At 47.6% G+C, this 13,721-nt stretch overlaps 1 protein-coding gene across 1 annotated transcript in view; it reads left to right on the top strand.

Annotated features, from left to right (window-relative positions):
* POLR3A (RNA polymerase III subunit A) overlaps positions 1-13,721 on the top strand; it is a 52,146-nt gene that overhangs the window by 33,506 nt on the left and 4,919 nt on the right. Inside the window, exons 19-29 of the mRNA XM_007464207.1 lie at positions 504-641; positions 2,462-2,632; positions 3,550-3,663; positions 8,289-8,375; positions 8,462-8,544; positions 9,447-9,617; positions 10,726-10,819; positions 11,014-11,106; positions 11,755-11,919; positions 12,423-12,587; positions 12,764-12,895. Coding sequence (XP_007464269.1) covers positions 504-641; positions 2,462-2,632; positions 3,550-3,663; positions 8,289-8,375; positions 8,462-8,544; positions 9,447-9,617; positions 10,726-10,819; positions 11,014-11,106; positions 11,755-11,919; positions 12,423-12,587; positions 12,764-12,895 — 1,413 coding nt within the window. The remainder of the gene's footprint in view (positions 1-503; positions 642-2,461; positions 2,633-3,549; positions 3,664-8,288; positions 8,376-8,461; positions 8,545-9,446; positions 9,618-10,725; positions 10,820-11,013; positions 11,107-11,754; positions 11,920-12,422; positions 12,588-12,763; positions 12,896-13,721) is intronic.

Below are 13,721 nucleotides of genomic sequence, written 5' to 3'. Positions count from 1 at the left end.
GTTCACAGAGTTGTATGATCATCATCACTGTCTAATTTTAGAATATTTTCAACAGCCCAAAAATGAATCCCCATAAACATTAGCAGCACACGGTTATGTTTTGGAGGTGGACAGGTCTGGCCCACAGGAAGGGTGTCTTGGAAGGAGTTGTTTTCCAGGGGAGGCGCAAGCTGTCACAGTCAGCAGGTTGCCCTCTGAGCCGAGGTTGGTAACTGCCTCCCTGGTCTAGGGGTAGCAGCCCAAGCTTTGGTTTCTCTCTCACGAGCCACCTGGCTGCCAGTGGCACCAGCACCAACCCTGGCTGGGGCCTCACCCTCCTTGTCTCTGGTAAGGATGGTGTGGGCTAAATTGTTTCTCCTTTAGGAAAGGACATAAAACATGAGAGTGTATTGGCTGGGTATTTATAATCTGAAGTTGAGGCATTTTCTGATTTGAATGGGCTTTGGAATTGTGGACCTTGAACTTTTTTGTTAGATTTTTCTTTTTTTCCTACCTCTCTTTAGCTCCCAGCTGCCAAAGGCTTTGTGGCTAACAGCTTTTATTCAGGTTTGACACCAACCGAGTTTTTCTTCCACACGATGGCTGGCCGGGAAGGTCTGGTTGACACAGCAGTGAAGACAGCTGAAACAGGATACATGCAGGTAACCTGAAGAAATGTAGGCCATTAGCAATGAAGCAGGATAGGGTCTGCAGATCTCGACTGCTGAGTGTTTGCTTATTTTGTACCTGAGCTCTAATTTATCCAGTCTTGGTATTTAAAAGGAAAAATTGAGAGATGTATGGTACCCTAGAAATAAACAACATACAAAGGTAGTATGTTCCAAATCACACAATGTCCTTCGAATGATGAAGACCAGGCCAGAACCACATGTACCAAAGCATTGCTGGAGGAGAGCATGGACCCAAGTGCATCCCAGGGCACGTCATCGAACCTCACTGAGCCTCTGATTCCTAATACACGGAGGTGGGGTGACAGTACCTACCTCATGATTACAAATTGAGAGGGCTCTGCTTCTCACCGTGCAACTATTTATATAACCCATTATTAATATCACTGCAAGGGACTCCAAGAACCTATTCCAGTGCCCGCAGGAGGGCTTGGACACACTTGGAGGGCTGGCTTTTTCTCCATTGTATGTACAGGTGTAAGATAGTAGTCTCCGGGGACAGGGCTGAGCTAGACACTCCTCTATGCCTGTGCTTCTCAGACTGCCGCAGAAGTACCCCGATGGCAGAGGAGTGAAAACACACCCTACCTTGTTCTTCCATAAGACCACAAGGAAAGGATTTCTCTCCAGTGTCTAATTCTCATTTCTACTCTGTACTCCATAATCTATGTTTGTTTGTTTTTAATTTTTTGGTGTATTTATCTACTTATAACACATGATGAAGTTAACAATCCAAGTTGCTAGGCCATGAACTGCCGTGGCTTTGTGTCCCTCTTCTCCCCACCGTGGATTGAGAAGCACGGCCCTTTGCATACTGGGAAACCAGGACTGATAAACCAGAGGTGCGAATGAGTGAGCCAGAGCACACAAGGCTGATGAGGGTGAAATGGACCCGAGTCAGTCCACACCTATTTCCATAACCTCGTCTGGACCTCCTGTAGCATCACCGATAACTGCTTCCCTTTTAATCATCTTTTGATGGGAAATTGCCCTTTAGCTTTGGAGTGTGCTGCTTTTGTCAGAAACCTAACAGGCTGTGAAATGCTTTTACCACACTTGCCCAAATGTCTGTTGACTTTATTTTTTGTCTTTACCTTTTTTGAAGTGGAGAGTATGGCTTTCCCAGAGCAATGTGTTAGCCTAGAACAAATTAGTTGTGGCATGAGGGATTTTTGTTTTGAAGTTGCCTGGAGGAAGATTTCTTTCTTTTTAACTCCCTGAGCCCCCATCACATTGCTGGCTGGAGTGTTCTGCTGGTGGGAGGTTCTTCTCCCTAAGCAGACTTGAGAAATCACTGCTGCCTGCTGGTTCAAAAGCAATGCCATTCCTGTTCTCTGTTCTTCCCCCTCTGTCCCAGAAGGTGGCCTGCACCTGATCCTCTGTAATTCATATTGAAGTCCACAGGGGTCCTGGATTAAGTTGTGTTTAGAAATGCAAAGCAATTGCATTAATTTATACCTTAGGGAGACAGAGAGGGAAGGCGAAACAGCCTAGGAAAGCAGTGTTTGCAGAGTCCTTCGGGGGTGATGGGGTTTAAATTGCATGTATTCTAAAACACTGAAGTCCTGGAGGCTGGAGCATATTCTAAATCCCACTGCACAGGCTAATGAGGCCCTTGTGGGCCTGTTCTTGCGGTCAGGGGACTCTTTTTAAGGGATTTCTAATAAAATGTTTTTATGTGAGTAAAGCGCTGGTAACCTTGAAACTCGGAGTTGCAAAGCTCAACCTCTGTATGCGTGCCTAGTCTTCTCAAAGCAGCTGAGCTCTTGTCTCCTCTCCTCCTTTTACTTTAGAGGAGGCTCGTAAAGTCCCTTGAAGATCTTTGCTCACAGTATGATCTGACAGTCCGAAGCTCTACAGGCGATATCATCCAGTTCATTTACGGGGGAGATGGCTTAGATCCTGCAGCCATGGAGGGAAAAGATGAACCCTTGGAGTTTAAAAGAGTTCTGGACAACATCAAAGTAAGATTTAGCATCATATCTGTCAGTGTTTTCAAGGCCAGTTCTTTAGAATGGAGGTGCCGTTTGGCATAGCACACAGTTAATGCTGTCATATCTACCCAACTACTGATTTAATATTTTTCTTTTTGTGTTCCTTTGCATAATCTCCCCCAAGTATTAAAGGAAAAATAGTTTCTCAATTTCAAAGTCTAGTTATTGGTAGTACTCAAATGCCAGTAGAAGAGGGCTTTGTCTTCTTGTCTGTATCTAGTAAAGTGTAGTAGAGACGGTGTTAAAGCCATGGGTGTGGAGAAGCAGACACATTTCACACACTTTAACTGGGGGTGTAATTTAGAACAATCTTTTTGAGAGATAGCTGGACAACACTGATCTGAATTTAAATGTGGGTGCCTTTGACCAACATTTAAATTCCACTTATAGGAATTTGCCCTACAAAAATGATCTAAATGTGCCAAGAATGTTCTTTCAGAATTGTTTATAGCAGACACAGACCATCAGTGGAGGACAGGTCAAAAAATAATACAGACTGCTCCGTCCATTAGGGTGACGTGCAACCATTAAAATTTTAGGGGAAACCCCATGAGCTTGGAGGTGGGGGAATATTTTCACTCTTGAAATTTTGGGCTCTTTTTAAAAAACAACAATTTGTGATTTTAGTGCAAATCTGGGGTGGGGTGAAGGTTGGGGAGAAATGGCATGAAACCCACTGAATAGCCCACAAGCCTTTGTATAAGATGGAGTATCAGTTTATCCCGTTTTCACCTTCATATTAAAGGTAGAGTCTACAATTTGTTTTGAAAGAGAGAAAACATCACAGTTTGCTAAAAGCTCACTCTGAGTGAGGTTGTTTCGTCTCTTGTAACTCCCTTCCTCCAATACCGCCCCCCACATCACTCTATTTCCTTTTGATACCCGAGGCCGTCTTCCCGTGCCAGAGCGAGCCTGCTCTCAGTAGGAATGAGCTGCTCCTGACCGCTGAGTCCATCACGAAGAAGAGTGAGTTTCTCTGCTGCCAGGACAGCTTCCTGCAGGTGAGTTCCGTGGGGCCCTGCACCCGGCTCTGCTGTCACCAAGGAATTGTTCGCCAAGTGCCAGCAGTGCAGTTTATAAGCTGGGGGGGTGTTTACGTAAGAGTGTTTCTTGTTAAAAAATTTAAGACTGGCCCAGGCAGAGTCTCAGCAGTCAACATAAAGGATTTATCTCATGTCTTTCTTAGTTTGTCTTTTGCGCAAGTGTTTCCCTGGTAGAAGAAAAATGCTTTAGTTAGAGAACTGATTTTTTTTTTTTAACCCTGTCCCTGTCAACCCCCTACAACCCACTTTTTCATCCTGTGGGCCATCTCCTTCCTCGGTTGTTCTGCATCCCAATCATTTGTAATAGTAGTAGCGTTGTTTTAATGCCATTTAGTATGTCTTATACAATAAATGATGTCATAGCATTTACTTAATATCATTATCATTTTAAATTGTTTTTTTTTTTCTTACTGTAACATGGGTTAGAAATGCACAGAGTCAGCCTTCCATTTAACATGGGTTAGAAACGCACAGAGTCAGCCTCTTCCATTTTCTTCCAGGGACCTGTTACCTTGACATCCTCTTAAGGTTTTTTCGGTTCATTTTTATTCCACTGACCTGCTCCCTCCTGTTTATAATCATGGTTATGATCAAAAGCAGCGTGGCCAAAGCAAAAAGCAAAAGGATACAGGAATCAGTACCTGGTTCCCTTTGTGTACTGATTGGTGATTCAAATATAGCACAAATGTATCCCTTGAAGTATATCAAAAATAAAAATAGTAAAAAATGTAAATAAGAATGTTTTAGTTAAAAGCGCTTCACTCCGTTCTTTAACGTGACAAGATGTGAAAAGGTGAAAAAGAGACTCTTCCAAATCTTAATATATTTAAAATTAAGACTTGTCTGGCTAGGCTGAGTGCCTTTGTTTTGGTTTTGTTTCTTCACAGCTTTTCTTTTTCTTTTTTTTTTTTTTTCTTAAGTAACAAATGAGAAGTGTGATTTGATTTTTCTTCATGATTATATTTACTTTTTTATGTTTCTGTTTCTCCTTGAAGACCTTAACTGAGACAGGCTATGAGAAATATAACGAGGTAACGTGCTTACGTGCTGTGGCTGCCGAGCGTGGAGGAGTAGTTCTGCTGCACCCCAGCTGTCTGCCAGGCCCGGGGACCACAGATTTCTGTTCCGGTTCTGGCAAACAGAGCTTCCTTGTTCATCACCTTGGACTGGTCCTTTCTTGTCTTAGACATGGTTTGACGGTAACCCCCTGACCAGCAGCACTTGTGGGTTCAATGAGCACTTGTTCAGCCATCCCCTTGTGCTGTACGCCCCACAGATCACAGGGACACAGAGGTGATTGAACATGTCCTCGCCCTCCAGTGGCTCACAATCCGGGCTCAGATTTGCCAAGAGGGTCCGAAATCCACTGGCCAGAGCAGATTTTTCTGAGCTGCTGAAATGTCCGGCCATGGCCCGTGTCAGAGCCGAGGAGACAGAGGCAGCTCCTGGGTGGTGCTGAGCCCTGGCCCTGCCAGAGGCCGACAGCTGTGCTCACAGACGCACTGTGGACTGAGTGTGAGAGTTAGCTGCTGGTCAGTTGTGTGATTAACTGCCTGCCAGCTGCTGTGTTCTGAGTTCCCTTAGTGTGCATGGGTTGGTCCAGCTGAATTCTTAGTAGCTTATTTCAGTTTTCATTTCCAAACAGTGAGCTTTTTTCCTTTTAACTTAACTTCCAGAATATCTGCCCTAACTCTTGTGTAAGGGAAGTCATTCCTTTCAGCAAAGCCACCAGAAGCATGTCCACGTGCGTGGCAGCTGAAAACTGTCCTCTCCAGCACCTGAGCTGGAGAATGGTTTGAGGTGTGTGCTCTTGACTGCTCATGTGTGCGGAGTTTCTCAGATGAAAACCCCCTGGTCTGCTTGGCCCTGGGCTCTGGCAATCGAATGGCAACATCTGGTTAGCCTGTGCCTTGAACACCTGGCAATCGAATGGCAACATCTGGTTCAAGAGGGCTTTCAGAAGTTCGCCCTAAAGGACACAACCACAGCTAGACAAGTAGGCTCAGGAAGGACGTCACCCATTTAAAGGAGGCTCTTAATACTGAATAGTACGGGGGAAAAATTAAGTGGAAGTGGGTATTATTGCTTTTGAAGATTCACAGTTTTAGGCAGAGCCACACCAGGAGAGATTGTCCCTCTCCAGCTCTAATTTCCACCTGTGTGGTTTGTAATAACTAACTGTATCTGAAAACGCGGCCTCAAACCTGTAATTAATAAGTAAGCCTGGAGAGTTTCTCTTTAAAGAGTCTCTTGAGAATTTTCAAGTTCTTGTAAATTAGTAAAAGTCCTTTCTTAAATAAAAGTCTTTTCTGCCTAGAATGATGGCTAAGCGGCATGGTAACCCTCCACATACTTCCACGCTTTGTCAATGAGGAGAGTTGACCAACAAGGACCGTCATGCGAAACCTGTGTTCATGAGCAAGGGGCAGCCAAGATGTGGTGGATTCCACCCACGTAGCCCCCTGATCACCTGGGCTCCTAGGAGACAGACTGAAATGCCTAGTGGGCAAAGATGACATTGCAGAAAACCCCTGCCCTGAGAGCAGACTGTGGAGAAGGCATTTGACTTTATAGAGGGGCCTCTTGTCTTGACCAAGCCCCTGACCTTATTCAGCCCGAGTGGCCTCTGCTCTAGAGCAATGGGGCCAGTGCCCTGCTGCCCCACAGGGGGAGCTTGCCAGGCTGGGCAGCAGCTGACTAAGAAGAGCTTGTGGACATGGACCATATGGACCTCAGAAGTTTTAGTGGTTTGCTTTCAGAAAAGATAGTAACTAGAAATTGCTCGTTAGTCTAGGGGAGGCTAAAGAGATTTATTTTTGCAGTGTTAGGATGAAACCTAGCTAGTTAAGTGTTAAGCTCTCTGTAGGTGCCTTATGGCAGCAGTCCCCAACCTTTTCAGCACCGGGGAGCAGTTTCGTGGAAGACAGTTTTTCCATGGACGGGGGTGGGGAGGTTCAGGCAGTAATGCGAGCCATGGGGAGCGGCAGATGAAGCTTCGCTCGCTCGCCTGCCTGCCCGCCGCTCACCTCCTGCTGTGCAGCCCGGTTCCTAACAGGCCGGGGACTGGTAGCGGTACGTGGCCCAAGGGTCGGGGACCCCTGCATTAGAGGATTTTGTTTTTGCAAAAGTGGGCTTCTGTTCAGTCTGCTTTTTGAAACATTTGTTTCAGACAAAACTTGTGATGTTTTCAACTATGTGATATAGATTGAGCAGACTCTGGGCAGGCGTGCTGGTCTTCCTGGGGCCGTTCAGCCGGCCTCGGAATCAAGAATCAAGACCTCATGAGGCTTCACAGCCACTACAGCATGCATCCAGTCCTCGGGCCTGCCCACTGGTCCATCCGGGTGTGTGGATCCGCCCTCAGCCTGCCGTGTGGAGCAGCTGGATGCCTGTAGTTGGCCAGAGTGCCCTCACAATTTGTCCAAAACCATTGAGGGGAATTATATTCCCCTGAGGGCTGCTGAGGGGAAGTGCAGTCTGTCCACCCTTTCCCATATTCTCAAAAACGCCCCTGGATCAAACCAGAGCGGCTGATGAGCAGCCTCAGAAGTACACTGCTACTGCACGGGGTGTGCCCTTAGCTCACCTGAGAAGTGCTCTAAGAGTCAGTCCCACGGTGCTGACCCCCTGGCAGCAGGACATGGATGGGTGTGGTTCATTAAAGCGTACCATACCCTCCGTGAGAACTCCCCGAGAGGAGATGCTAGCTGATCCTGGTTTTAGGAGTGACCTTGAAGCTGGGTTTATTTCACAGGCACACTATAAATTGTAAAGCAGATGGGTTTTCCCCTTAGAGCAGTTTCCAGAAAACTTAGGCCTGTCGTCTCTAGCCGTGCCCTGTGGATCCTCCGCATGATATACTTTTCACCTTTTTCTTCCTCCATTTTGTCATCGTCCGGGGGCGTAGAGTGCTGTTCTTAAATACAATGGGAACAGCAGATAGGCCGATGTTTCATTTCCAGCTTTGAGAGTGGTTTCCTGGAGACTTACAAAGTTCTGACTGTGTGGGGGAAGGGAGCGTGATGGGGGACCAGTGCAGAGCTGGGGGTCAGAGACAAAGCTGGGACTTGGGAGTGTTTCCTTTGAGATGAAGGCAAGTGTTTGAAATGTACATAGTGTCTATAAAACCATACTTGGTAGTATTTAAATTGACCAGAACAACTGCAGAAGAAACCTCAAAAAGTTATCAGTCTAGAGACTAAAAGTACAAGTGGTTCAATTGTACTTACTCTGGGCTGCGGGAATGTGGGCAGCAGGGGGTGCCAGGGGAGAGAAGAGAAGGCGGCAAGTGGGAAGGCCTATCCTGCCTTCACTCCATACATATGAAGCATCATCAGAGTAAAAAGGCCTTAGAAACACTAAACCAATGAACGATGTGTCCGGGGTGTGGATGGTGTGTCGTGTTCCTTGGAAAAACATTTTGTAATAGAACCTGTATCCATTTTGTACCCTTTACAGTGTCATGTTTAGCTGCCGCTAAAATAGGACGGACTTGTCACGTTACTGAAGTTTACAAAACGAATCATCATGCAATCCAAACTGCTGAGAAATATGTATCTGATGTTTGTTGTGTAATCTTTCAGGAGATAAAAAAATTCGTTAAGGAGGTTTCTGAGAAGATCAAGAAAACCCGAGATAAATATGGCATCAACGATAATGGCACAACAGAGGTAACGGCCCTCCCAGATGTGTCAGGACATGGAGGTATTTTCCACTGCTGCCAGCCCTGACTCATACTTGGCTTTTTTCCTTCCAGCCCCGGGTGCTATACCAGTTGGACCGGATCACCCCCACCCAAATAGAAAAGTTTCTGGAGACATGTAGGGACAAGTACATGAGGTAAGGATGCTAACTGTCTTAGACTGCCAGGCAGTCACGTGGGTCTCTTGTATGCTTCCTGTTTCCCCAGGAAACAAAATCCTGCGCCCACACCGCTTACTGACTGCCAGCATTGAGCAGGTTCTGTCACCTCTTCCCTAGGGACTCCAGTGGGTAGACAGGCTGGGTGTTCCAAGATGTGGAAATAATTGCAAAGAAATTTCCGACTGCCCTCTCCCCATAGAGAAACTACCGATATCTTGGCAATTGCCGGCTGCTCTGTCCACCTTCAGCACCATTTGTCAGCAGAGCTCTTAGATCTTCTCCAGTCATCCCACGCTCACCACTGGTAGCCACACAGTATTCACTGTCATCATCGGACCCCTCAGCATCACGTCCCCTCATCTGCACCTGTAACTGATTTGTGCCAGGTTCTTCCTCTATCACAAGCCTAGCCTGGGTCCTTGCCAATTCCTTCCTGGCCCTGGTGGCATCTGTATTTTTTCTGTTGAAAGGAGATAATCAGAAGCCTCCCCAGCAGTTTTTGGTTTTGTCTTTTTTGGCCCCCTTTTTTTTTTTTTACCCCTCTTGCATCGTGAGGCTTGCAGGATCTTGCTTCCAGTTCCCCAACCAGGGATTGAACGTGGGCCCACCCGGGCCCTGGCAGTGAAAGTTTGGAGTCCTATCCACTGGACTGCCAGGGAATTCCCTGGTTTTGTCTTTTTAATTGAAGTGTAGTTGATCTACAACTTCGATTCGATATTTCTATATATTGCAAAAGGATCACCACGATAAGCCTAGTTACCATCTGCCACCATACAAAGATATTACATCATTATTGTCTGTATTTCCCACGCTGTACATTTCATCCCCATCTCCTTAGCAATTTTACTGGAGTTTTCATCCCTACCTTGTCCTTTCAGGGCACAGATGGAGCCAGGTTCTGCCGTGGGCGCACTCTGTGCCCAGAGCATTGGCGAGCCGGGCACCCAGATGACCCTGAAGACTTTCCACTTTGCGGGCGTGGCCTCCATGAACATCACCCTGGGTGTGCCCCGCATCAAAGAGATCATCAACGCTTCCAAGGCCATCAGGTGCCCACATCCGTGTCCCTCTTGTTCTCACACTCACCTGTCATGATCCTTGAGAAACAGTGTTTTTCGTGTGTGTGTGTGTGTGTGTGTGAGAGAGAGATTGAGAGAGAGAGAAAGAGAGAGATGCTAGCGGGCAGTTTCTCAAACTCCGGAGTGACGCGTGCTTGTGTTAATCATATCTTGCCTTTTAAAAAACCCAAACTGGAAAAAAATAAGTCCAAACTGGATAGAGTCAGAATTGATGCAATGGTTCTTTATGGCCACAAGTCACATGAAAGAGAGAAACCTAAAAAAAAAATGCCTGGAAAACTTGGAACCATGTGTCAGTGTAGATTTCATCCTTTTGATGTCATTATTCCCAGCCTCACTAGGCCTGACTGACATGTCTACCACTTGAGCTATGGTCATATTCTGTGACACACTCCCTGTCCGTCCACACCCCCACCCTGGTGATTTCATGATAGGATTTGTGGGTGATGTGAGACTAGGAAAGGTAGAAATACCTTATAGTGCATTCAGTGACAAAATCACGTTTCACCTCTGATCCGAGTCTAATGAAATGACAGTATAACATTAAATGAAAGAAAGCTGTACTTGGTTCTAGAACAGCACCTGTAGACGTTCAGGGTGGCAGGAGTTCTGCCTGCCTCCTCTAGGTTGGTCAGATCTCCCAGGAATGTGCGTTCGGGGGATGCTGTCCAGGACAGCAAGGATGGAAGCTCCTAGCTGGTGGTTGGAGGAGGTGGAGGTGTCCTGAAGAGGAAATTGTAGGGGTGGCAGTTGGAAGTGGAGGAAGCTGCAGTACACGAAGGGTCAGTTTACTCAGGGAACAGAACTGAAATAACTACTCATTAGGACCAAGGAGGAAAAGGTAGGTTCGCTTGGCCAGGAAGAATGTTCTGAAAGTCACTCAGTGACTGATCGATCAGGCTGCCTCATGAGCACGTGTATGTGAAGCCCTCAGTGGTGTGCCTGACTCCAGTAAACGCTCAGTAAATTGCGGTTGCTGTTAACATTACAACTGCAAGTGGTACCCGGGCTTAACAAAGCGGTGTTCTTCAAACAGCCTCATTCCTTTGCTGTCATCATTTGCCCTTACTTCCCATAGCACTCCAATCATCACAGCACAGCTGGACAAGGACGACGATGCAGATTATGCTCGCCTCGTGAAAGGGAGAATTGAGAAAACCCTCTTGGGAGAGGTAAGAAGAAATTCCTCTTAATAATAAGAAAACTGCACCAGCAGCGTTGCCAGTAAGCGTAAGAACCACTTGTAGTGGATCTACTAGTCAGTGTGTCCACACTCCTCTGTATCCTTAAAAAAATAGAGTGAGCCTTGTATGCCCTGAGGGAAGGGAAGGTGACTGATGAACATTCTGATCTTTTGAAACCACAGATTTCAGAGTATATTGAAGAAGTGTTTCTTCCTGATGATTGCTTTATTCTCGTCAAGCTCTCCCTGGAACGGATCAGACTTTTGAGGCTGGAAGTGAGTCACGTAATTAAATGCGTGGAGGAAGTCATCCTCTTTTAGCCCCAGGATAGGCACTGATAAACTAGGTCAAGAGCTATGCAAGGCACAGGAAACCCTGCAGAGGCTTTCACTCAGTGTCTGTTATGCGAGTCTGTTGTACCCTCACATTTTCTCTCTACGCCTGACCCCATCACAGACATTGCCACCCAGGGACACACAGGAAATGACTGGAGGTTTTGTGCAGGCCATAATACCCATTTGCTGTGATAACAGCATTACAGCATCTGGAAGGACTGTAGTGCCAGCTGTGTCTTACTCACCTGTGGGCCCCCAGCACAGTACCTTGCTGGCTCAGGCGATGTTTTTGGATGGGTGGATTGACCTGGCTTAATTATCATTGGTGTTTATGTACAGGTAGCAATGGCGAAAAAAGGGTTGGGGGGTGGGGATCTACTCTTTAATGAATAAGGCAGAGGTATACATTACGGTACATAAATACACAGTATATCTCCAGTATTAAAATATCGTGGTGTGGAGAGAGATCGGGGTAAAAATGTCTGAAAAGGCTTCTTAGAGGGGCAACGATGCAAAAAGACCAAGAAACACTGGAACTGCAGCCTCCAAACCCTGCTAATAATGTCCTGGGCGTGCGGTCCCTCACAGGTGAACGCTGAGACGGTGAGGTATTCCATCTGCATGTCCAAGCTCCGCGTGAAGCCTGGTGACGTGGCCGTGCATGGTGAGGCTGTGGTGTGTGTCACCCCCCGAGAGAACAGCAAGAGCTCCATGTACTACGTGCTGCAGTTTCTGAAAGAGGATCTCCCCAAGGTGAGACACAGGTCACCTTTCCAGGACCGCGTCTGGCCTAATACCTGGAGATGCATAAAGGGAGGGACCGCGCTTACCTCTAACCTGAAGAGTCAGGTGTCATGAAGCCACAAGGGCGTTGTCACTGCTGAGACCAAGGGTGGCACCCTGTTTCTTCGTTTCTTTGCTACACCCCTAAGGAGTCAGGCAGGTTCCGGTTTCCTTCTTAGCACTGCCTCACCAACTCTGCCTGTTCGGCTTCTCTTTGTTCTTTCATAAAACTGGTGGTGGAAGGGGGCATGGTCCCCTGAGCTTCTGCTTCCCCCCAACCACTAGAGCAGCACACAGGCACTCCCAAGTTTGGCATGTTGCTGACAATCACCACTGGAAATGGGGTGATCAAGGTCACAAACCCAGGCCATGACGTTCCCAGTTCTCACAGCCACTGTGGTTTCCCAGGCTCCTGGGTGGGTGGGGGCCGCAGGCACTGCGGGTTCTGGAGCCTTATCTGTCTGTGAGTCCAGGTGGTGGTGCAGGGCATCCCGGAGGTGTCCCGAGCTGTCATCCACATCGACGAGCAGAGCGGAAAGGAGAAGTACAAGCTCCTGGTGGAGGGTGATAACCTGCGGGCAGTCATGGCCACCCACGGTGTGAAGGGCACCCGAACGACCTCTAACAACACGTACGAGGTACTGCTTACGGCCAGGGGCACCTTGCAGTCGTCCCGTCTCCCTCCTGGCACGCTCCTCCGACCCTGCCGTTTGCTCTTGGTCTGCACTCCCATCTTTGGGGAAGGGCACGGGGTGCCGGGAGCTGCAGGGTAGAGGAGGGCATGGCTGCCTCTGCTCATCCTAGCCCTCCGCAGGTGGAGAAAACCCTGGGCATCGAAGCTGCCCGGACGACGATCATCAACGAAATCCAGTACACGATGGTCAACCACGGCATGAGCATCGACCGGCGGCATGTGATGCTGCTCTCTGACCTCATGACCTACAAGGTTGGTGGGGGCCTGGCAGCCAGGTGTCACAAACCCAGTTTCGGGAGCACGGAGCTTGTAGGACACATAGCGTGCCCAGCTGTGCTGACCACCGTTACCCCCAGACCGAAGTACAGCGGTCAGGTTTGGCTGTACTGGTAAAATTCCAGCGTGAAAACTTCAGCCTCATGGCAAGAGACACAGCATGGTTTTCGTCCTGTTTAGAAATTTTATCCTAAAAGAAAACTAGCCATTGCCAAAAGCCCAAGGATTCCATGGCAAACTGAGGTTTATTCCCTGTTAAACCCATTCATCACACTCCTTCTGTGGCCATGTCCAGGTTAAAGAACAAGTTAACATAACCTGAGGGGGGAACTGAGGTTGGTATTTTTGGCCGTGCTGGGTCTTCGTTGCTGCGCGCAGCTTTCTCTAGTTGCGGCGAGTGCGGGCTACTCTTTGTTTTGTTGTGCGGGCTTCTCGTTGCGGTGGCTTCTCTTGTTGGGGAGCATGGGCTCTAGGTGTGCGGGCTTCACTAGTTGTGGCACGTGGGCTCAGTAGTTGTGGCTCACGGGCTCTAGAGCACAGGCTCAGTAGTTGTGGCGCACGGGCTTAGTTGCTCTGCGGCCTGTGGGATCTTCCCGGACCAGGGCTTGAACCCATATACCCTACATTGGCAAGTGGATTCTTAACCACTGCACCACCAGGGAGGTCCCGAGCATAACTCTTTTTCTACCTTGAGGCTTTTATATTATTTGAGTTTTGAGTTCTTTGAACCATAAGAAACATCTTCAGAAGTACTCTAACTTTTTTTTTTTTTTTTTTTGCGGTACATGGGCCTCTCACTGTT

The sequence above is a fragment of the Lipotes vexillifer genome, unplaced genomic scaffold (assembly GCF_000442215.2).
Source record: "Lipotes vexillifer unplaced genomic scaffold, Lipotes_vexillifer_v1.1 scaffold59, whole genome shotgun sequence".
In the NCBI taxonomy this organism is placed as follows: Eukaryota; Metazoa; Chordata; class Mammalia; order Artiodactyla; family Lipotidae; genus Lipotes; species Lipotes vexillifer.
This window is presented reverse-complemented; position numbering and strand designations above follow the sequence as displayed.